The following is a 22,712-nucleotide window of genomic DNA, read 5'->3' as shown; positions in this document are numbered from 1 at the left end:
TCTCCAGAGTCGATCACAGAAACGCTGAAATCTACACGGCCATTGGATGAGCCCCAGATCGGCATGATATTGGCTAAAGCTTCCAAGGTTGAATATGTACAGTGTACCTATTGAGGACAGGTGCGCGAAACCTCGGGCTATTAGCTACCTTTAGTATCCCTCGTGTAGTAGTGACCTTCCAAGGTAGCCAGCTCCACCATCGCATAAGGACCCTGGGGACTATGAGCTATCTTGTTGTTCTCTACCCAACTTCCAGTCACTCCTACAACTACCGACATCTACACATCTCAAGACATAGAACCATCCATATGGGCAAATGCATGCATTATAACAAGCCAGAATGTCTATTCGAAGGTCATCATCAAAGTGCAGGCTAACAAACAAAAAGGAAAAAAAAACACTCCATCCAACTCGCACCATGCACGAAGCCAGGAAGCGTCCGTTGCAAGGGCCAGGCCCGCACCATGGTCTCGTCTCGTCTCATCCATCTTCAGCTCATGACTCTTTTCCATCATCACAACTCCGATCCTCGACGCGGATCCGATTCCCATAAAAAGCAGAAATGGGCGAAGAACATAACAAAGCAATTGGAATCCAGGAACAGACCCCGTATGCAAAGGAAGGAAAAACGGACTGGACACGCGACAGGAAGCTGAGAAGAGAAACAGGGGGAGGTGGACACCGAGAAGATAAAAGAAAAGAAAAAAATGATATCTTCCAGGTCTTCGCAGGAAACGCCATTACAAAGCAGAAAGAAAAGAAGAAAGCTTCCCCGCGTCATCGGGACTAACGAGGGCCCCCTTCACATGGTATCATAAGCGAAGATTTTCATCACTGGCCTAGCGTCATCCCCCAATCACGGTTTGGAATTGTCTCCGGAATCCTTTTACTGCGAGGCGCACTGCACCCGCTCGGCACCTGCGGGGACGTCATCATCATCCTCGTCCATAGCGCCAGCAGCGCCGTGGGCGCGGGCCTGCTCGTGCTCGTTGCCGGGCTCCTCCAGCTCAAAGTCCTCGACCATGGCGTCGGCCGGGGGCACGGTCTGTTGCTGGCGGGGAGGCAGAACCTTCTCCAAGAGGTCCAGGTTCTGGAGCTGGTCCTTCTGGGGGAACTTGACATCGAACTTGATGTACAGGTTGCCGTGGTCGTGGTGGCGGAAAGAGGGCATACCCTGGCCGTGGATGACCTTGATGGCATCTAAACACAATATGGTTAGCAACAGATCCATGAATGTCGCAAAGGTTTAAGAGAAAATTAACGTACCAGGAACGATAACCTCGCCAGGGTTGATGTTGACGGTCATCCACCGGTCATCAAGGTGCTCAATGTGAACAACACCGCCGGCAAGAGCGGTAAGCAAATCGATCTCGGCTTGGTAGAACAAGTCGTCACCCTTGCGCTGGAAACGGGGGTGGGGCTTCTGTTCAATCTCAAACACGACATCGCCGGGCTGAACACCAGGCATCTGGTCACCCTCGCCGCGGAACTCAATCTTGTGGCCATCACGAACACCTTTGTCGACGTGAACGTGGAGAACCTTGCGCTCGACAACGGTCTTCTTGCCGTTACACTTCTTGCAGCGATCCTTATCACGGACAATCTCACCCTCACCGTTACAGTCAGGGCAGACAGTCTGGAAGCGTTGGATCATAGGACCCATCTGGCGCATCATAGTCTTCATACCGGCACCGTTGCAGCCACTGCACTCCTTGACAGCTCCCTCCTTGCCGCCGCGGCCATCACAGCCAGCGCAGATAACAGACTTCTGGAGTGCCAACTTGGAGACCTTGCCCTTGTAAATATCCTCGAGGTTAACCTTGTGCACGTGGTGGATCGTCCGGGCCTTCTTGGGACCTTGTTCACGCATGCCACCGCCGAACATTCCGCCAAAGGGACCGCCGCCGCCGCCGCCGAAGAATTGAGAGAACAAGTCCTCGGCATTCATGCCACCGCCAGCTCCGCCATGTTCCAAGCCCTCCTCACCGAGCTGGTCATACAGTTGACGCTTCTCGGGATCGGAGAGACACTCGTAGGCGTGCGACAGTTCCTTGAACTTCTCTGCGGCGTCTGGGTTGTCTGCGTTCTTGTCTTCACGAAGGGATATGTCAGTTAACAGTCCAGATATGCTAAAGTCATCTCGGAATAGTCAACATACCAGGGTGGTACTTGAGGGCGCCCTTCTTGTAGGCAGTCTTGAGCTGAGCCTCGGTACAGGTGGGGGAAACCTATATCAAAGAAACATCTGTCAGTACTGAAGTGAAGCACGCAATAAGCCGACTTGAAGATCAGCCGCTCTGGTTCAACATACCCCGAGGATGTCGTAAAACTTTGTTTCCTTGACCATTGTGAAAATATGCGGGGAATCAAAGGTGTAGAAGGAAAGATCGATTAAGTATTCCCGTGGAATTCAAATGAAGCGGAGAATGGAGGGTAGACAGAAGCACCCGAAAACTTCAGGCAGAGATTATTTGAGAAATGCCAAATGGACAACAATTGCGAGTCACTGAGGTCCTGGCGGTAGAAAGGTGAGAGAGTGGAGGGGAAAGAGAAGGAGGACGAGATGGTTATCTGAACAATAATAATGGAAGCCAAAAAAAAGGCTGAGTAACTTTCCGAACTTTTTGCCCAGGCACCTGTACAAGACCTGTAAAAGAACCAGATAAATTACCAGAGGTAACTGAAGCCGGGGGTTTTCACACTAATATTCTTTGTTGTTGCTTTGAACACTTTTGCTAATTTTCAATTTGAAACTTCTATTTTCCCCCTCAATACATGGATATTCTTCATATTCTGCTATTCTGGTGGCTTCTACAATATCCTGCACATGCTGAAATGGCCCGAGCGCTGATTCTACGGGATTCTGCGGCCTTCGGTGGTCTTCATTGGTTTTCTCCGTGCTTCCATGGAAGTTTTAAATACTGCTGACTAACGTTTATGCCATCCCCAAGCGCCAGAAAGAAGGCGTTGATTCTATGAAAAGATAACCGAGTGCCTAGTTGCTTGTTGGTTAAATGGTATGAAGTTCAATCACTGACATGTACTGCGTACGTCGGCGCATAGACTACGAGTTTGGAGTCCATTTTACCTACTCCGTATACAAATTTCAATACTGACCCCTGTAAATATGTACCGGTATTTGGCAATGCAGAAATTTCGATGCCTCGCCACTTATCAGCCACGCAGCCACAGCTATCTTATCGATAAGCCGAGGGGAAGGTCGGGAGTCTTCACGGTCCACTCGGATCGGATCAAATCATCAGAGGGGTTCGGCAGTTTCCGATAAAAGTCTTGGGAGTAGATATCCGTAGATTGCTCAAATTCCTTATCTTGTTTCCCCTTCATCCTCAATCTCTTTACTCACCCACACATTCACAATGGAACAGGATCCCGGATTCATTGCTGCCGTCGAGGAGGCGAAGCTCGGTCTCTCTGAAGGAGGTGTACCTATCGGTGCCGCCCTCGTCTCTAAGGATGGCAAGATCCTTGGTCGTGGACACAACATGCGCGTACAGAATGGAAGCGCCATCTTACATGTCAGTACAGCTTGATAGGGTCTCAATTGGCGTCGATCAATAGATACCAGATCACCAATGTCCTTGCTAAACTCGAGCTAACTCTTCCAAGGCTGAGATGTCCGCCCTCGAGAACTCCGGCCGTCTTCCTGCCTCTGCTTATGAGGGTGCTACTATGTACACCACACTCTCGCCCTGCGATATGTGCACCGGTGCTTGCATCCTTTACAAGGTGAAGCGCGTTGTCATTGGCGAGAACAAGAACTTCGTGGGTGGTGAGGAGCTTTTGCTTAACAAGGGCAAGGAGGTTGTTGTCTTGGACAACGCCGAGTGCAAGGAATTCATGGGCAAGTTCATTAAGGAGAAGCCTGAGCTCTGGTATGTTATGTCTGGCGCTTGGTTGCTCGCAATTCATGAAACGAGTTTCGATCTGCAGCTGCATCAGAGATTCTCGGCATTTGTTATATCAATACTAACCATAGTGTCTACTACACAGGAACGAGGATATCTCTGTCTAATCCCATAAGCGCTGCGTATATAATAAACGTGATCACCCCAATAAACCAACAATATTCGCACTGGAACTTTTAGATTGCAATGCGATTCTCTGTAAATTGAGTACGGGAAGAAGCCGACTGTATATTTTAAGTTTGAAACACAATTTAAACGGTCAGCCGGTGGATCTCCTCGAAGAAGAACTTGAGGTGCTCGGGGTCGACAAATGGTGTGACACCTATGATAAGAGAAAATTAGCTAGAAGATACGCAGTCCAAGGCATGAATGTCAACTAACCGTGACCCAGGTTGCAAATCCATCCCTGCTTGCCCTTCTTGAATCCCTCAACCATAGGTTCAACAGTAGCAGTGATGGCCGGGCGGCCACCGTAGAGCATGCCAGGGTCCGCATTACCCTGGATAGTCACACGGCCGTTGGCAATGCGCATGGCCTCAGCGGCATCATGCAGCCAGTCCAGGCCGACAACATTGTAGCCCGAATCGCAAAGGTCATCCAGGGCGTACCAGGCGCCCTTGGCAAAGACAGTCATCGGCACAGGCTCCAAGCCCATCTCCTGCAGGCGCTTGGGAAGGTTGGCGGAGATGTGACGCAAGTAAGGAAGCGAAAACGACTTGAACGAGACAGGGGACAGCTCGCCGGCCCATGAATCGAAGACCTGGACCATCTGCGCTCCGGCGGCAACCTGGAGGGCCAGGTATTCCACACAGATCTCGGCGATCTTCTGCAACAGAGCCTGCGCCTCGGTAGGGTACTTGTAGACCCATTTCTTGGACTGCACGAAGAGCTTGCTGCCACCGCCTTCAACCATGTAACACAACAGCGTCCATGGGGCACCACAGAAGCCGATCAGGGGCACCCGGCCCTTCAGCTTAAAGCGTGTGAGCGTAATGGCCTTGTACACGTAGTCTAGCTCTGCCTTGACATCCACATTCTTCGCCATCACCTTCTCGTATTGTCCGTCTGTCGGCGAGTCGAGCGGCTCGGGGAAGTGAGGTCCTTTTTTGTCCAGCATCTCGACGACCATACCCATGGCCTGGGGAATGACTAGAATATCTGAGAAAATGATCGCGGCATCGATAAGGCCTTCATAACGCTCAATTGGTTGGAGGGTGAGGGTTGATGCGATTTCAGGTGTGCGGCAACATTCGAAGAAGTCACGGCCGCCCTTCGCCTCATGGTATTCGGGGAGGTATCGGCCAGCTGTTGAACAAGTAAAAAGAAAATATCAGAGAATTGTCCTCCATGGCCAGGCATGTGAAGGTCTGACTTACCCTGTCGCATAACCCATATCGGAGGACGCTCCACCTTCTCGCCTGCAATTGTCAGCTTCAATTTGAACGGAAAAACACGGAATTGACGTACCCCGAGCAGCCCTCAGGATCAAGTCGTTCTTCAATGGCTCAAATTGTTCCTGCATTATGTTGATGGGATGTGTAAGTGGGATGGAGGAGGGGCATTGGAAAATACAATGTTGAAGGTTCTCCGGGTGCCGCGGCCCCGCGGTCGATCGGGGAAAGTTGGAGGGTCCAGCTTCCACTGTGTATACGCCCGGGCAGTTCATTTCTTATACGCTTTAGCCCGTATTCACTACATTCTTTTCCATTTGGAATAATCAATTATTCAACTTTGATATCCGCTCAAGATCCGCCTAAATTAGAAAGAAATCACAAAGGTTCGGACAATAGGGAAACCAATTCCAACCAATGTATATTTTGGACAGAGACGGGACGACCTTGAATATGCTTCACAGCTGGGTGCAATAGGTTCTACCTACTGCAGGTGTCAGCCACACTGGCAGACCTCGGGAATAGCTCGAGCGGTATTATGGGCATATCATTGCATTCGACGTGGACTCTAATTAATTTTTTGCTGTACAATCATCAAGCATGACTTTACTCGTCACCGTCCCCTCTCTTCCGCAGGTTGCCCAAGCTGTAGATCGTCTCATTGAGCTCTTTCTTCTGCTTCTCCTCCAATGACGCAGGGAGACTTTCGGTACCCTCAGAATTGATTTTGAGCACCATTGAGTCCTCTACAGGGGTCCATTTTCCGGAAGTGAACCGGAAAGTTTCAAGAAGAGTTCCAGAAGACGACCTCCAAGCACTCGTCGACTCGGATTCTCGCAAGGTATCCACAGAAACGAGAATGGAGCCCTTGGAGTCGATGCCAGTCAAATCAATGACGTTTCCTGACAGCTGGAGGGTATCTTGTTGGGATATGGTGTTGTCATTTGCGACGGTGTAGCAAAGAAGCTGTGAAGACCTGCTCTTGAAGTTAGCATGCTGTCACATATCACAAATCTAGATTGCCAACATACCCTTCACGTGCAACGAAGATGGTATTCGTCGCTTCGGCACTGTCTGCCGTGGGTCCGAGAGAAACATCCCAAATGCCGCTCACAGTTGTCTCTCCTTGCGATCCAGGCAGCTCGACCTTCTGCAATATCTGGTTCTCAAGCCAGTTCCACACAAGCAGATAGTTGTCGCCACCACCTGAGATGAGAACCGTGGGATCCCACGAAGGGATGCAAAGCTTGCTGACGAATGAACTGTGGCCAAAGCAGAACTGCTCAATTACATGTGCTTGGGGAAGACCACGAGACACACGGATGTGCTCATCACGATCCGCAGTCAGAATGTAGGTCCGTTGGCCAACGGTCGAATCCGCAGGGCGGGCGACGGAAATGACATCCGTCAACAACGAAACATGACCGATAATAAGTTGATGTTCAAAATTGAGTACAACTCGTTCTTCTTGATTGGTCTTCGACAATGCAGCCTGTCGCATCTGTTGCTCCAAAGATTCAAGATTGCGTTTGGTGTGCACAGTGAGATTTGTAGCAGCAGGTTCATATGGCTTCGCCTTCGGCTGAGGCTTCACGTATTCTCCGCTTGGAATGACAGGGAAAGTGTACACATCTCCAAATTTGTCACAACACAAGATATTCTTCTCATCAGGTGTCAGAGTGAGTGCAGAGAGTTTCTTGGGCATTGTACTATACATGATGAGCTTGCCGACTTTCCACACAGAGTCATGATCACTTACCGCGCACTTAGTTGCTTGAGCTTGCCATCGTTGTCCAAATTCATGACCCGAACACATTTGTCTTCGGAGGTCATGATAATTACATATTTGCCCTGGGCAATAGTCAAGAGAGGAATGTTCGTCCAAGAGTTGGAGGCTTCTTTTTTGCCCGAATCTTTAGACTTGGGTTCCTTCTCGCCATCTTTCTGATCCTCGTGCGAAGACAACTTTCTGCGCTTCTCTGGTGGGCCTTGGCTTTCGCTCTCAGATGCGGGAGCTGCATCGGCGGTCTTATCCTCCGCACTGGCATCTACTTGAGGCCACACATCCAGGCGCTGACCATTGGACGCATTGTAAGAGTAGAGATTGCGACCAGCAGTTGCAATAACAACGTCTGATTGGCCTGTTGACTGCCGGTTGACATAGCGTAGACAATGGAATGGGTGTTGGAGACCAGCCATGATGAGATATGTTCCACAGAGACGAATGACAGAGCTTTCTCAATTGACTTGGTCCATTAACTTGCAGTTTGAAGACAAATCAATCAAACTCCAGAGATCCTTCCCATCGAAAGCCATGCTCGTTGAGCGGGTCTACTTTTTATCATCACGTGACCCACTAGCGAGCGCACCACCCAAAAATTGAATTTCCCCAAATTCGGGTAGCTCTTCTTTTCCTCTCTTCATTAACCACGACACCAATCGACTTTCCCTTAAACAACCTATCTTCACCGAAATCAAGAAGAAATGGGGGGCAAGTCCGCATCCAAGGCCGCTTACTTCGAGAAGCTTCGCTCGCTGTATGTACTCAATGGCTTGCTGTCAATTGCGACAAAATTATTAACATTTTTTTCCCTCCCAGTCTCGACACGTACAGCACCATCTTCATCGTTGGCGTTGACAATGTCAGCTCTCAGCAGATGCACGAGATCCGTATCTCCCTCCGTGGAGAGGCCGTCGTCCTGATGGGTAAGAACACCATGGTTCGTCGCGCCCTTAAGGGTTTCGTCGCTGAGAACCCCGAGTGGGAGCGTCTTCTGCCTCACGTCCGTGGTAACGTTGGTTTCATCTTCACCAACGGTGATCTCAAGTCCATCAAGGAGAAGATCCTTGCCAACCGTGTCGCTGCTCCCGCTCGTGCCGGTGCCGTCGCTCCCGACGATGTCTGGGTTCCCGCCGGTAACACTGGTATGGAGCCCGGTAAGACCGCCTTCTTCCAGGCTCTTGGTGTCCCCACCAAGATTGCTCGTGGTACCATCGAAATTGTGTCCGACCTCAAGCTCGTTGAGGCCAAGACCAAGGTCGGTGCTTCCGAGGCTACCCTGCTCAACCTGTTGAACATCTCTCCGTTCACCTACGGTATGACCATCGCCCAGGTCTACGAGAACGGTCAGTGCTTCGGCGCTGAGGTCCTCGACATCACCGATGAGCAGCTCCTCTCCGCCTTCTCCAAGGCTATTGCTACCATCACCGCTGTGTCCCTGGCCACCAACTACCCCACCGTGCCGGCCACCATGCACTCTCTCATTAACAGCTACAAGAAGGTCCTCGCTGTCGCCATCGAGACCGACTACAGCTGGCCCGAGATTGAGGAGCTCAAGGACCGCATCGCTAACCCCGATGCTTACGCTTCTTCCGCTCCCGTTGCTGCCGCTGCCGCTACCGCTGGCGGTGACGCTCCTGCTGCTGCTGCTCCCGCTGAGGATGAGGAGGAGTCCGATGAGGACATGGGCTTCGGTCTCTTCGACTAAGCGCACCCTCCTTGACGGGATACGAATGCCATGTATTAGATTTACTTGGACCAGTGCTTGAGATAGCAACTGGGAATGAAACCTTATGACTTGGCAATGGATTTCCGCTGGGAACCTAGAATTCGTATGATGGACGTAGCTACGCCCATTATTCGATTCTACTGAATTGGTGAGTTCCTGCTTTTTTTGTTCTTCCTTCCCCTTACACACACACACACACACACACACACACACACACCATCACCCTGGCGGATGATTATACCTTTTTAACCCCGAGCATTTACGCCCCCCTCCGGGGCGCTCTGAAGATTAAAAATATGCAACAACAACACTCTAATTTTTTGCTGACGCCACACCTTCACCCTCACGATCTTTTGACAATTGACTCATCTGCAACGTGAACAATTCGCTAACTCGTGACAAGAATACAGATGCCCTTCACATGACCTGCAATAGTAGTGCCGATGTCTGGTCGTAGTAGACAATCGTGTAGATTGGAGACCGTCGGAAGTCCTGTTCGCTATCTCGATTGGGTGACTGCCGTAATAGATGGTTACTCAATACAAAACTTCCTCAACGTTTCTTTCATGGTTGTAATGCTTATGCAGTAGATGGCGCCCTCGAGGCTGGATAATTTGCCATAGATGATGCATCAATGCTTCATTCAGCACGCCTTGCCACCTCCCTTAGCTCTATGTGCTGTCTGCAACGCCTCGCTACGAAGTTCCATACAATCTAAGAAAATAACCAAGAAAGGTTTTCGAGCATTCATGATAACTGTTACCGCCATTTCTATCTAAACACAACCTAATAGTTGGTCAGGACTGCCGGCTTCGTGATGTGCTTGAGGTTCACGGTGTTTTTGGAATTGCAGATAGCACACCGTGACCTCGTAAGTAAGAATATCTTTTCTTCCTTCTGTCCAACACGTGGATTTGGTCGGAGAATGGATCGACGCCATCTCTCGTCTGACAGACAGGAGAGACAGGAAAGGCCCAATACCAGCTGTCCCCTTGACCCTTCGGCCCTCGGCGACCCTGTTTCCGCCGTTGTCGCACGGAACTCCCATATTGCCCAGGGGGCCTGGTGGCCAAGGTCATCAGAGGGAGGTTGGCATCCCCCACGCCCACCACGGTAAGTCTGTAGGTGTACTGCTTCGTCCCCTTGACGTGCTTCAGTGTGATAAGCTCCTGCAGCTGGGAGCCCACTTCCTCCATTATTTTGATTGTTTCACCGGCGTGCTGGAGAAGGTACTCCGAGAAGAAGGGCTGCTTAGCTGCTGCTGCTGCAGCCGTTAAGAATACCTTTGAGGTGACTTTCAGAAATTGCTTCGATTATCTTTGACCTTGCTTCCTGGTGCCTGAATTTGATCAACAGGACATGTGACTTCAGGCATCGCTGGTTCGTTTCGTTTGGCACTTCCATCAGACAAACAGGACTGGGAAGAGTGTCTGTTAAGTGGGAGAAGCAAAGTGGGACTCCAGGGACACCTGAGCAGGTTGAGGCCGGCTCTACACAATATCGTCCCCCGCGCCGATCGGCGGAAGACCCGACAGATCCCTAACCGAGTGAGTCGGCGACAGCCCGTCTTCGGTCGAAAGAGTTTGGACACTCCTGAGGGGATTGTCGGACCGGCCTGTCCCCGGTCGAAACACTTTGAAGACTCCTGATGATACTGTCCAGCTGCTGCCGCTGGACCGGCCCGACCGGGAAGTGGATTAGGATCAGGGCCTCGAGGGCCATGACCCGCTGGGTCAACTCGCGAACCTCTTTCCGAAGCCATCGGTTGGCACTTCCATCAGACAAACAGGACTGGGAAGAGCATCTTTGAAGTTGTAGAAGAGAAGTGGTACTCCAGGGATACCCGCGCAGGTTGAAGCCGGTATCGGTTGGCCCTTCGATCAGAGAAGCAGGGTTGGGAAGAGTATATTCGAGTTGGACATCCGGAACCGTGCAGTGAGGCTGGCACGCTGCGGTGTCCATGTGGCGTGCACATTAGGGTGCTTCATTGTGATGGCCATGAGTAATGACACAAGCGAGGCATTTACGACTTCCTCGTTGACTTGTCCGAGGATAGCAAACCGGTCCCGGATGTCGAATGCCACCTCGCTCGGGCTGGTTCGAGGGGGGAGGACCGCGCCCAACCATTTTGCACGCTCGGTGGCAGAAGCGCAGGCATGAGTGTGCCCACAGTGTCTCAGTGCACGATTCGATAGGCAGAACCCACTCATGAAGGTGGGTGCTCGAGTGTTGTCACCGTCGCTGTCGCCGTCGCCGTCTCCCCATGGGAGGGGAGGCGAGACCTGAGCATCACGCTTACGCATCACGCTCCAAGCTAAAGATTAAGGCGTGGTTAGATGATGTCGAGGGCAAGGAAAGAGAAGAAAGTGCTTACCTCTAGCCCAAGGGTCTTGAAAGGGAGGCATACCTAGGTGCTGAGGCCAGCTATCCCATTCACCTCAAAGACAGCCACCTCCAAGCCAGATATCTCCTCAAGCCAGCCACAGTCAAGCCAGCCATTTCAGTAGCTGGCTCTCGAGTTACGCGTCGTGTAGAACCGTGATGGCCCTTCTGTTGGACGAGATTGAAACGTGGGGTGTCCGTGTGAACTGGGAATCCTTAAAGATGGGTTGTGCGCAATGCACGTGGGTGTGGATAGGTGGTGGGTTCCGTGTGAACAGGCATACGACTGGTGCTGGCGCGGTCGTATGTGTAGAATCTAGATTGAGGAAGACTACCTACCTACTTCAGGATGGGTAGGTAGGTAGTTGATGGAAGGAAGTTGAAGGAGAGGGGAGGGGTGGTGGGTTAAATAGGTATGAGGTGGAACCTGTAAAGTGAGAGAAGCAAAGTGAGAGAAGTAAAGTGAGGGAAAGTAGAGAGGGAAGGTAGAGAGGGAAGGTAGAGAGGGAAGGGGACGAGATGAAGAGTAACTAGAGGGATCACATGAACAGAATACCATCTCTGAACCGTCCTCTGCAAGGTAGCAATGTGTAGACAACTATAAACATGTGACGAACAAATAATATGGATTTGGTATTCAATTCATTCAGACCAAGTGGTATACAACAAAAATAGGCCCTCCGAGCATCAAATGGCCCAGAAACAACCAAAGAGGCCAAAATTATCCACAAATGATATTCAATCCAGCCAAGACATGGCCGGAGAAGAACAATAGAGATATCTGACAGAGTACTATGTCCCATCCTCAGCACTCCGTCCAAACCGGCCTCCAAACCCGCCGAGATCACGACGGAAGAATTTGCCAATGTTCTTCAGGTTCTCATTGAGATTCCCCGTAGTGCTTTCGGACGGCGTGTGCGCATGCTGAGGCTGTGGGGTAGAGCTGGTCAGGGGCGGGGACATGATCTCCGATGGGCTGGTCAGACCAGAAGTAGACATAGCTGCCCCGGTAGTGCCCAGGTTGCCGAGACTGGGGTTCCCGAAGCGGTCGACGCCGTCTTTGGCGGCGGACATGATGGCAGATCCGAGCATGGAGGCGTCGAATCGTGAGGGCATGACGGCGGCGGCACCGCCTAGACCGAGACCCTGGGAGACGGAGCCGGTTGCTGTGGCGGTTGGTCCTTGGAGGGATGCAAGAATGGGGTTGCTTTGCTGCAGGCTTGAGGCATAGCGGTCTGAGGCACGGTGGAGCTGGAATAGCTCCACGAGGTGATTTTGCTCTTGGCGGCTGCGGATGCCTTTGAGATCGAGGATTTTGCGGAAGTTGTTGTTGTTGCGGTCGGCAATGTGAATGAGATATGCTTGTACAAGAGCTTCCGGGGGTGACGGCCGGACTTGGAGGGTTTTGAGGAGAGTTTCGATTTTGAAGAAGCTGCTGTTCACACGTTTTACGAAGCCGGCTGGCGCTGGAGCAGGCAACAGGGACGTAAGTCCGCTCTTGAGAGTATAGGAATCCAGAAGCATCTGAGTGGAAGTTAGTACGAGAAAGACTAAACGTGACCGACATGGACTTCATACCTGTTCTGCGCCAGTTTCGGAAAGAGGCCTGCATTGGAAGACGTTGGCGATGTATTGGCTTGAAATATGCTCTACCAAGTGGTCGGAGAAGGCGCGCGCATATTGCTGCTTGTGCAAATATTGTAGAATCTCAGATGCCTTGTCTTTCGTCAAAGAAAGCATCTCGCCCACGTACGAGCTCTGGTCACTGACAGCCTCCATTCTAGCCCAGGGCGTGTTGCGCATCTCGCGCCAGGAAGGTTCGAGGACGACTTCGACTTGACGCACAAGGCCGCGCACAGCAGCCGATGCAATGCCCATGAAAGAGTCTGCTTGACTTTGCAGATCCACAGACTGCTTCAAGTTCTCATCCAGCCGACTCCTAATCTTCTCTTCCAATTGAGTGCAAGTCGTGTAGCAGTAATCGGCAGTGTTCAAAACGGAGATGTAATCCTCCACGGATGGCACCCTGGACGGCGTGTGGGCTGTCTGTCGTTCACTTATATAATTGAGAAGAACTTGCTGGGCATATTGATCCAGGTATTTGGCGAATACCTTGGCCAGCTCCACGAGACTGCCCCCGGTTGAGAGCTTGGCACATTGCTGCAAAGCGTGTCGATAGAAAGTGAAGAGCTCGGTCGAAGATGAGATCACGCTGTGAGAGTTGAATTCCTCATCTGGTACTTTGAGTGGTTGTTGGCGGTACTTCGGTAGCAAGCCAGCTAGCTGCTTGTCCTGCGCATCGACCCAGACACTAAGATATGGCTCGAAAGCCTCGGAGATCGACTGGCTGAATACAGGCGGTTCGGCAGAGGCAAATGTATCGACAGACGTCCGCGACGAAGGGGCGAAGCGGCGCTCAAGAGAATGCTCAAAGTCAAGTGTCTCCTGCAAGCAGGAAAGTAGCAACTTGACATCAATTGCCTGTCCGCTGCGGACGGACCGGGATAATATGCCTTTGAAATCTTCTCTTGTCCCTTCACAGAAGACATTGGCCAAGATCTCATTTACCCTCCACGAAGGCGGGAAGATAGCCGCATTCTCCTCGTCATATATCTTCAATATCCGCCGGAACCAGGAATACCGGCGGGAGATGTTGTCCAAGGACCCTGCCTCCTCATTATTCCGGAACACCTGCCGGTATTCGCGGAGCTGTGTATTACAATACCAAGTCACCAATCGGGACCGTGCGTGTTCGCCCAGAGCGTCTGCGACCAGACACGCCTCCGCGAGCGTCGCGCGTCTCGCGCCAACCTCCCCCTTGGCGAAAGCCAGCTCAAAGTCCTCGCAGACCTGCTCCTGCAAATCTCGTTGTATGTCCGCGACGTTCCGGCTGAGCATAGCAATCTGGTCAATCGATCGGTATGACTTGAAATGGGCCATGAGCTGAATGACAGCCTGGAGCAGCTGTGCACAGTCTCCGTACTGCCGCGTTCGACTGAGGGCTTGGAGCTGGTCGTACGCGGTAGTCAGCATCTGCAACCGCTTGAGTGCCGTCATCGACAGAGTGAGATTCTTCTTTGCGTTATCGAGTTGCTTGATGTCGGCTGTCATGTCGGTGATAGCCTGCTCCGTCTTCATCGCGCGCTCCCGCACGTCATCAATCTTCTTGAATAGCTCTGACAGGTCAGCCTTAGCTGCCTGGATTCGTTCCACGCTGTCGGCATTGGAGGTAACCTGCTCTTCCACCAGCTTGCCGATGTTATCGTCTAGCTCATCTTCGCATTCGTGCAGGGCGTCGGAGATCTGAGAAACGGAGGAGAGGGTGGATGGGTGGGAGAAAACGGCATTCAAGTGTTCAATCGGATCGTAGTCCACTAGAAAGGTCTTTGAGTTAGCATACACAGTGAGCACGAGGTCAATTGTTCCGCACCCGCATCCAAGGCGTCGAGGCTTGGTTCCTCGTTAGGCGACATGTGGCCGGTAGTTGTGGCAGTGATCGTCATTCAATCAGCTGGCTAGAATCATCCTGCCCTTGGTCTCGACTTGGGATTTAGTGAGGCCAATGCGGAATTCGCGAGATGGAGAGGTGGAATGGGGGGAGTCGATCGCGGCCCGCATGGCTCTAGCTCGCCAGCTTGGCATCTTCCGCCAACCGCAACCCTAGCTATGGGCGCATGCAGCAGTCAATTCGAATTACTGAAAATCTGCGAGTTTTCATCAAGATTCTAGAAGAAGGAGTAGATCACGCATGGATTACATCATTGTGAATTTCATTTTTGAGGTATTTTGGACATTTGTTCGTTAGGTAGCTGGCTCTGAGGCCGCATGTTCACAAAAAAGATCACCCATAAGATTCGCCAGGCCATGCAAAACGGAAAATAATAAGAACATGATCCACGTAGCCACCCCATAGGGAAACTTGACTAGCTAGGGGACCCGGAGTGGTCTCGAAAGGACCCAGTCGAACCGAATTAGATTAGACGAAAGCGAACAGAGCCCAGGCCGGGGTCTGAAAAACAAAGGCAGAGCAGAGCTCAAGCCGGAGCGAGGAACGCAGTGGGTGGAAGTGCGCCGGAGGCCTGTAACAGATGTTAGTATCATACCATGGCCACTCCAGGAATAGGGCTCGCTTACCTTGAGCTGCTCAAAGTTTTTCCAAGCAAGCTCGGCATCCCAACCATTGCCCGAGAGGGCCATCTGCGAGTATTCAAAGGTCATGCCCGACCTGGCACTCATCTGAGTAACCAGGACCTCCTGCTGGAGCTGAGCCTCGGACTTTCCGGGCTCGGGCAGACCATAAGTGCTGGCAACTGCCGGGGTGGCGGCGGCAGTAGGAACAGTAGGAGGGATAGGAGCGGCAGGAGCCGCAGTGGGAACGGGACCAGGAGCCGCAACGGCGGCCGGGGAGCTGTCCTGGGACATTGCTTGGATCTCAGGGGACCAAGCCTCATGTCCGCCGTATGCGCGCAGGCAAAATATCTCACTGATGACTCGAATGCTTCCAGGGGCTTTTCCGGGACCGAGAATGAAGGTTCGATCAAAGCTGCGAGTCTCGACCTTGCCACCAACGCTCTCCTCGAGTTGACCATGCACCATAAGTGAGAGACCACCGACTCCATAGGGGCTCTGTCCGGTGGGGTCAGGGAGATTAGAAACGGGATGGCATTCGATGAGCCACTGCTCCGCCTTGGCAATGATATCAGGATGGCTAGTGGGCGGGAGCGCGTTGAAGAGTTCACGGATTTGCTCGGTGCCCGTGTAGGAGCGCGACATGCGTGCGGACAGATGGCTGATCTTGTCCAGGTTGCGACTCTTTCTGATGTATTCTCCCCAGCCAGCGGTCTCGGCCTGACTGGCCTTGGGGGCGGTGGTGTTAACGTTCAGCGAGACTGTGGATTCCTCATCGTAGACACTGGCGACCAGGCCGTTGCGGTCAGTGTCGTACGCAGGGAAGAACGAACGAACGAAGTTCTCGCCGATTTGAGAACTGTCAACAAAGTGAGGAGGCAGCACGGGAATGGGTGTCTTCCTCTGAGCAGCAACCTCTTCCGGAGTTCGCACCTGGACGTTGTTCAAAGTTTGGAGCTTGGGGTACCACTTGAGCATTGTGTCCTTGAAATTCGGATCCGAACAGAATTCATTGCCAGTCATGTCGAGGAAAATGAGGTCGCGGAATTTCCATCGCCAACCAAACATCGCCTGGCCATTCTTGATGTTGTTCTTTGATAGATCGAGGTATTTGATGTGGGCGAAGCTTTGAGCGAGAGTCGTCACGGGGGCGATGGAGGTGAGCTTGTTTTCAGCCAGGCTCACACTTTCAACTGCCTCACGTTGCTCAGCTGCAGTCTTGAAACCCTGTTCCCAAACCTTCATGAGGGCAGGGAAGAACTTGGACTCCCTGGAGACTGATTCGAAGATACCCATGGCATGCAGATCAGGATCTTCGCCCAGCTTCGACAAGTCGAGAAGTTTGGTTTGCGGGAAGAAACGTTTTCCGAGGATGGTGGTCATCTTGGTCTTGGTATCGGCAGTCGAGCCCGGAGTTGTGTCAACTGCGGCCAGCTCTCGATCGAGCGCGTTTGCGGCAGTGTAGGCTTCAACGGTGACTTGAGCTCCGGCGAAGGTATTGTTGTTAATCCGAAGCATGTGGCCTGCTAGATCAGGTCGAACAAATACCACAAGAGTATCACCCTCGACGCGCGACTAATCAAAAGTTAGAGAGGTATGGCAATTGGAAGCCACGGTCACTGGAAGAAGAAGCCAGAATGTGTGGATCGTCGTGGTGTAGGAGAACCGTTCTCGAGGACAGGAAGCCACGAATGCGAGGGAATGTCGAGGTTCGATATCGGTGGTGACCGCCATTGCCCAGAATGGGGACTTACCTTGGTGATTTTAGCGCGGGGTCCGGATTTGATGAATGAATTCATGCGGCGCTCGAGGAATGCGATGAGACTTTCGACGCCGCCATCGCGGTTACTCGCCGCCTTGCTGGATTTCCATCCACGAACGCTGAATTGTTCAAGTTCGCTAGGAGGCTTCCTGTTGTTCTGCCGGATGTTGGCCTGAGGGTCGACGCTGGAAATCGCACGTTGAATCAGATCCAAGTGCTTGTCGCGAGCTGCGACCCGGCCGCCTGTTCCTGCAGCTCGGCCACCAACGCCTGCGCCTGCGATGCGGCCACCCAAGCCAGATTTCTCAGTACGGCCTCTCTTCGCCGCACGAGAGCCACCAGCATCCATATCCATGTCGCCGTCTCTGTCGGTGCGGGTAGGGCCCCGCTTGCGGATGCCGCCGCGGCGAGACTTCGAGGTCTTCATCACGGCGAAAAAGAAGATTTGAGAGGGTGGTGGTGGATCGGAGGGGTGGGGTAAGAAATATGAAGTGAAAGAAAGCGGATACTGCTATGTGGAAGCAAGCAGCGCGCTTTGCGCCTCAGATTAGGCAAGAAAAGGTAGTTCGCATACGAGTAAACCGTAGTGGAAGAAGTTACTTGGGGAGGATGAAGACGAGAAAGAAGAAGCAACCAGTAAAGACTGAAGAAAGAAAGATGTTTGCTTCTTTAAGTAGTGTGGGTAGTGTAATAGAGAGAGTATTGACCAAAGAACAATAGAGCTGTCAATCATCAAATGAGTCTAAAGAAAAAGTGACGACTGTCACGTGATAAGCGGCGTATAGTTTGCACTAGACCGAACTGGGAAGATGACTCATCTCTTTGTTTACCGCTGACCAATCACAGGCTGTCGTCTGTCCTCACGACTCATCCCCATACATTTGGCTGCAAGTATGCCTACATTGTGGAGGTGTTTGAATTGGCCCTTTGATTCTGTCTCTATTGTTGCGTTTGCTGCCTGGAGGACTGTCAATTGAATTTGACTTTCGCGGATCTATTGTTGGTATGTGGATCTTCCCAACCTCTGCTCTCTGTTTATTGTCTTTCTTTGTTTGAATGGGTCCCCTCCTTCAAAGAAGCTTAGCATTGCGCTTCGAGTGATCAAGCTGACCTAATTGTGTTCCTTTGTTTAGGCATTTACAGTCCTGCCGTTTGCCAAATAACATATCTGGCCTTTGCGATTAGCCCTATGGTTGTCAATTGACCGGCGAGATGCCCGCAAAGTCGCGATTCACGAAGCTAGACGCCTTCGCCAAAACCGTCGAGGATGCACGCATTCGCACGAATTCTGGAGGTGTTATTACAATCGCCTCGCTTTTAGTTGTATTATGGCTGGTATGGGGCGAATGGGCCGAGTACAGACGAATCGTGGTGCTGCCGGAGCTCGTCGTCGATAAGTCGCGAGGTATGAATAGAGTTTGGGCTTGACCAGATCCGAGATCTCGAAGATACGTAGCTGGGGAAAGTTGCTAACTTCTCTTTGCTTGCGCAGGAGAGCGAATGGAAATTCACATGAATATGACATTCCCTAGGCTGCCATGTGAGCTCCTGACCTTGGATATGATGGATGTCTCTGGCGAGCAGCAGGTTGGCGTTGCTCATGGCGTGAACAAAGTCCGCCTAGGCCCTCAATCCGAAGGCGGCAAGGTGATCGATGTCCAGGCTTTGGACCTGTAAGTTCTAGCCCACCGCTCGAGTCCCTTGCATCTCATGACCAAAGCCTCATTATCGTTCCTCCACAGACACTCGCCAGAAGAAGCCGCGAAGCACCTGGATCCGGACTACTGTGGTGAATGTGGTGGCGCGACACCTCCGGCGAACGTCATCAAGCCAGGTTGTTGTTCTACTTGTGCCGAAGTGCGCGAGGCATACGCCGATAAGCAATGGGCCTTTGGCGACGGCAGCAACATCGAGCAGTGCAAACGCGAAGGATACGCCGAGAAACTCGCCGAGCAGCGCCGCGAGGGATGTCGGATCGAGGGTGTGCTGAAGGTGAACAAGGTGGTGGGCAACTTCCATATCGCACCAGGCCGCAGCTTTACTACTGGCAGCATGCATGTCCACGACCTGGACGCCTACATTATTCCTAACGCACCTGCTTCGGAACAGCACACGATGTCTCACATCGTACACGAGCTTCGTTTCGGACCCCAGCTTCCTTCCGAGCTTGCAGGCCGCTGGGGGTGGACCGACCACCACCACACCAACCCGCTCGACGATACCAAACAGGAGACCGACGAAGCTGCCTACAATTTCATGTACTTTATCAAGGTTGTCTCGACATCTTACCTTCCTCTAGGGTGGGATCCCCTGTTTTCGTCGTCCATCCACAATGCCTACGACAAGGCGCCTCTCGGGGCTCACGGCGTCGGTTTTGGCGGTCATGGTAGTATCGAGGCCCACCAGTATTCGGTCACTTCTCACAAGCGTCCTCTCTCCGGTGGCAACGATGCCGCAGAGGGTCACAAGGAGCGTGTGCACGCCGGTGGTGGTATTCCGGGTGTCTTCTTCAACTATGATATCTCCCCTATGAAGGTAGTCAATCGTGAGGCTCGGCCGAAGACTTTCACTGGCTTCCTTACCGGTGTGTGCGCTATCATTGGTGGTACTCTCACTGTCGCTGCTGCCCTGGACCGCGGTCTGTATGAAGGTGCTATGCGCGTCAAGAAGCTGCACTCAAACTAGTTATCACCGAGATAGGGGTGGTATAGGACTGGGGGGTATACAAATAATCTCATCTGGACGATCTATCTAGTATAAGATAGTTGTCACCCTCCTGGGCTAACAGATGAGTTAGGGCATTGTGGAAGCGAGCGAAGCTGGCACTTGTGGCGTTTTTGGGATACCTATAACTGTTTTGCGTGTTGTTATGGCTAGGATGTAACTATTCATCTAACTACATCTATGAATAGCATTTGAATGTTTTGTCAACAAGTCGCAACTAGACTGTATGAGGGACTGGCTGGCAACAATGAGGACTGCGATTCAGCTACTCCGTACAGACTCCTCCTTCTGACAGTTCAGGTTCATATACTAGGGCATTCATTATCATAAGACTTATATACACTATCCACGTAAGGAAATATGAACTAAGCCCCAACAGAAGACCTAACCCGACTCACCCTCCTCCCCTCATTCCTCTCCCGATCAGCAGCCAACTGCTGGGCAAACTTACTCTTCGCCCTGATATCGGGTCCCTTCCAATAGAACACATAAATCGGAATCAGCACCAAGAATCCCACACACCCAAGCAGCGTACTCGCCCACTGAAGATGGAATCTGCCCCCAATACCCTGATACATCGGCACAGCATACATAGTGGCAACACCTGCGAGAAAATCCCTCGCAAACCCATTGCCTCCCGTCGCAGACGCAGAATAAGGTCCATAAGCCGCAACCATGTAATCGATCGTCGCCATGTAGATGGCGTAATTCGCCATGGCAATCATACAAGCGAAGATGTTAGGCGCAATCCACGGGATCGGCGGACCCATGCTTGTCCATGCGAAACCGAGGAGTCCGACTGGTTCTAGCGGTGCGATGAAGAGGAGAAGGAGGAGTCGACGTTCGGCTAGACGGCTTGCTGCGCCGTATTTGCGACGCAGTTGGATTTGTCGGTAGATGTCTGGTAGGAAGATCAGGTAGGCTATCAGATAGCCTATTAGGATTGAGCCGAAGGTTAGGCCGACGGCGAGTGTGCTGAAGGACCACTGTTCGAAGACTAGGGTGAAGGACTCGGTGAAGACGAAGATGAGGGCGTCGGAGAAACCGGAGAGGAGGGAGAGGAAGAGGACGATTGGTTCGCGGAGGAACATCTCGAAAGGACGCAGCCAGATCCGTATTACATCGTGCAGGTCCAAACGGGGTGTTTTCAGTTCGTCTGGACCCCAGATGTCTTCGCCGTTTTGTTTGCGTCGGCGTTTCGCTTCGCGGTCGATGAGGATCGTTGCGCGGGTTTCCGGCACGATGATGAAGTGTAGTAATTGTGTTGCCACGCCGACTATCAGCTGCATCCAGAACACCCAGTGCCAGTCTAGCCATTGGCCGATCATTCCGCCGAAGAAGGGTCCGACGGTCGACCCGCCTACCGAGGAGAGCACTACATATGCCACCGCATACCCTTGGTCATCTGCTTCCCACATGTCGGCTGTCATGCCGAGAGTTACGGAGCCGCCGGCTGAACTGAGGCCGCCGAGGACGCGACATACGACTATTGTGCCGAAGTTGGGTGCGACCGCGCATGGGATTTGCCAGATGTTTACGAGAAACAGGGAGAGCTGCATGATGGGCCAGCGGCCGAATTCTTCGCTCCAGGGGGCCCAGAGCTCACAGCCGAAGGCGTAGGCGATTAGGAAGACGGCTTGGCCGACTCGGGCGGCTTGTTCGCTGATTTGGAATTCTTTCACGAGGCCGGGCACGGCGCTGGCGTAGACTCCGGTGTTGAAATTCATGGACATCTGGACGGCGAAGATTACGGTGAGGATCATCCATTTCTTCCAGGTTGGGAAGCAGAAGCCGAGTTTCTCGTAGCACTCGTCTTCTGTTAGCTCGGGTTTGCCGCCTGTGTGGAGCTTGGGGATATCTTCGTGGCTTGCGGTGTCGGAGGAGGCATGTTCGGCCTGTGTGTCGGTACCTCGTTCTGTTTTGGTCGCATCTGGTGGTGGGATGATCTTATCGTCGAAGTCTGATGCCTCCGGCTTCTCGGAGAGCGCAGGGTCGCTGGGAGCTGCCATCTGGCAGGCTGAGTCAACTTCAAACTATTGTATAGGTTGTCAAGGATTCAATGGTATCCAGAGAGGTATATAAGTAACAAAATAATGGCTTGTTCCTGTGCGAGATGCCCAAATGGATATCAGACTTGTTATATGCATAACGAATGCCAAGGGAATACATCAAGGCAGATTGAATGACCGCTGAATTGATATCACTGAGATCTGCTAGCTTGACAGAGTCAAAGACGTCCGATCAACGAATCATATCGTGTTAGAGATGGAGCAAAACCTGTTCCCAATGTCGATCCCCCGGTTCCCGAGCCGGAGCGTCGGTTAAGACCCACTACGTCATTCGCCCCACGTTCCGTCTTCATATGATTCTCTCTACTCTGTCGTCGTAGTGATTCACATAGTGCTAGAGCGAGCACATATTCTGGGGTTTTATGAATTTCATCTATTAGGCTTCACTCCAAAGGTCATTATCCTGAAGTGCCTTCCAGTAGTATCACGTTGTACTCGCTGAGTACTGATCTGAGACCTTATTGCATTTAAGCATCGAAGGAATCCACGGATATAGCTGGGCAGCCTGGGCACGTGAATACACGCCTTCTCGCTTCTACTGTATGAGGTCCAGTGGCCTAAGACAACATATCTAAGAGAGCACAACGTCATTCATTATGAATACCATAGCGTTCTTGCAATAACTTCAGAATACGATATAAGCTACTACGCAGTAGAGACATGAGATATCAATGCACTCCGTTGCACAGGGGATACGTCATATCGGACTATGAACTGGAGTCGGCTCCTGAAGCATAAGAATGATTGACACCACCTGCACCAATCATCGCGGGTTCATTGTACACAGTATCTGGGCATAAGTCATCGCTACGCTGTAAGAG

The 22,712-nt window shown here is 52.0% G+C and overlaps 10 protein-coding genes across 10 annotated transcripts; 3 read left to right on the top strand and 7 right to left on the bottom strand.

Moving 5' to 3' along the window:
* Positions 1-886: 886 nt before the first annotated feature.
* N7515_001428 (type I HSP40 co-chaperone YDJ1) lies at positions 887-2,347 on the bottom strand (the record flags this gene model as incomplete). Its single annotated transcript, XM_056662172.1, has 4 exons — positions 887-1,200; positions 1,267-2,091; positions 2,159-2,228; positions 2,312-2,347. The coding sequence occupies 4 exons, from the start codon at positions 2,345-2,347 to the stop codon at positions 887-889; spliced, it is 1,245 nt and encodes a 414-aa protein (XP_056524285.1).
* Positions 2,348-3,377: 1,030 nt separating this feature from the next.
* N7515_001427 (cytosine deaminase) lies at positions 3,378-4,033 on the top strand (the record flags this gene model as incomplete). The annotated part of the gene is made up of 3 exons (XM_056662171.1): positions 3,378-3,536; positions 3,628-3,893; positions 4,012-4,033. The coding sequence occupies 3 exons, from the start codon at positions 3,378-3,380 to the stop codon at positions 4,031-4,033; spliced, it is 447 nt and encodes a 148-aa protein (XP_056524284.1).
* Positions 4,034-4,177: 144 nt separating this feature from the next.
* On the bottom strand, positions 4,178-5,448 carry N7515_001426 (uroporphyrinogen decarboxylase HEM12; the record flags this gene model as incomplete). Its single annotated transcript, XM_056662170.1, has 4 exons — positions 4,178-4,248; positions 4,308-5,231; positions 5,303-5,344; positions 5,394-5,448. The coding sequence occupies 4 exons, from the start codon at positions 5,446-5,448 to the stop codon at positions 4,178-4,180; spliced, it is 1,092 nt and encodes a 363-aa protein (XP_056524283.1).
* A 475-nt stretch (positions 5,449-5,923) lies between these two features.
* Positions 5,924-7,516, bottom strand: trm82 (putative tRNA methyltransferase; the record flags this gene model as incomplete). The annotated part of the gene is made up of 3 exons (XM_056662169.1): positions 5,924-6,293; positions 6,349-7,026; positions 7,077-7,516. 3 exons carry the CDS (start codon positions 7,514-7,516, stop codon positions 5,924-5,926), a joined length of 1,488 nt encoding a protein of 495 aa, XP_056524282.1.
* Positions 7,517-7,801: 285 nt separating this feature from the next.
* On the top strand, positions 7,802-8,805 carry N7515_001424 (60S ribosomal protein uL10; the record flags this gene model as incomplete). Its single annotated transcript, XM_056662168.1, has 2 exons — positions 7,802-7,854; positions 7,917-8,805. The coding sequence occupies 2 exons, from the start codon at positions 7,802-7,804 to the stop codon at positions 8,803-8,805; spliced, it is 942 nt and encodes a 313-aa protein (XP_056524281.1).
* Positions 8,806-10,706: 1,901 nt separating this feature from the next.
* On the bottom strand, positions 10,707-11,129 carry N7515_001423 (uncharacterized protein; the record flags this gene model as incomplete). The annotated part of the gene is made up of 1 exon (XM_056662167.1): positions 10,707-11,129. One exon carries the CDS (start codon positions 11,127-11,129, stop codon positions 10,707-10,709), a length of 423 nt encoding a protein of 140 aa, XP_056524280.1.
* Positions 11,130-12,000: 871 nt separating this feature from the next.
* N7515_001422 (putative GARP complex subunit Vps53) lies at positions 12,001-14,681 on the bottom strand (the record flags this gene model as incomplete). The annotated part of the gene is made up of 3 exons (XM_056662166.1): positions 12,001-12,732; positions 12,787-14,582; positions 14,639-14,681. The coding sequence occupies 3 exons, from the start codon at positions 14,679-14,681 to the stop codon at positions 12,001-12,003; spliced, it is 2,571 nt and encodes an 856-aa protein (XP_056524279.1).
* Positions 14,682-15,242: 561 nt separating this feature from the next.
* On the bottom strand, positions 15,243-17,525 carry N7515_001421 (uncharacterized protein; the record flags this gene model as incomplete). Its single annotated transcript, XM_056662165.1, has 3 exons — positions 15,243-15,287; positions 15,343-16,911; positions 17,091-17,525. 3 exons carry the CDS (start codon positions 17,523-17,525, stop codon positions 15,243-15,245), a joined length of 2,049 nt encoding a protein of 682 aa, XP_056524278.1.
* Positions 17,526-18,310: 785 nt separating this feature from the next.
* On the top strand, positions 18,311-19,783 carry N7515_001420 (retrograde cargo receptor ERV46; the record flags this gene model as incomplete). Its single annotated transcript, XM_056662164.1, has 3 exons — positions 18,311-18,503; positions 18,591-18,771; positions 18,841-19,783. The coding sequence occupies 3 exons, from the start codon at positions 18,311-18,313 to the stop codon at positions 19,781-19,783; spliced, it is 1,317 nt and encodes a 438-aa protein (XP_056524277.1).
* A 404-nt stretch (positions 19,784-20,187) lies between these two features.
* On the bottom strand, positions 20,188-21,831 carry N7515_001419 (uncharacterized protein; the record flags this gene model as incomplete). The annotated part of the gene is made up of 1 exon (XM_056662163.1): positions 20,188-21,831. The coding sequence occupies one exon, from the start codon at positions 21,829-21,831 to the stop codon at positions 20,188-20,190; it is 1,644 nt and encodes a 547-aa protein (XP_056524276.1).
* Between the last annotated feature and the right edge of the window lie 881 nt (positions 21,832-22,712).

The sequence above is a fragment of the Penicillium bovifimosum genome, assembly GCF_028826915.1.
Source record: "Penicillium bovifimosum strain IBT 22155 chromosome Unknown utg000002l_segment0_segment0, whole genome shotgun sequence".
Classification (NCBI taxonomy): Eukaryota; Fungi; Ascomycota; class Eurotiomycetes; order Eurotiales; family Aspergillaceae; genus Penicillium; species Penicillium bovifimosum.
This window is presented reverse-complemented; position numbering and strand designations above follow the sequence as displayed.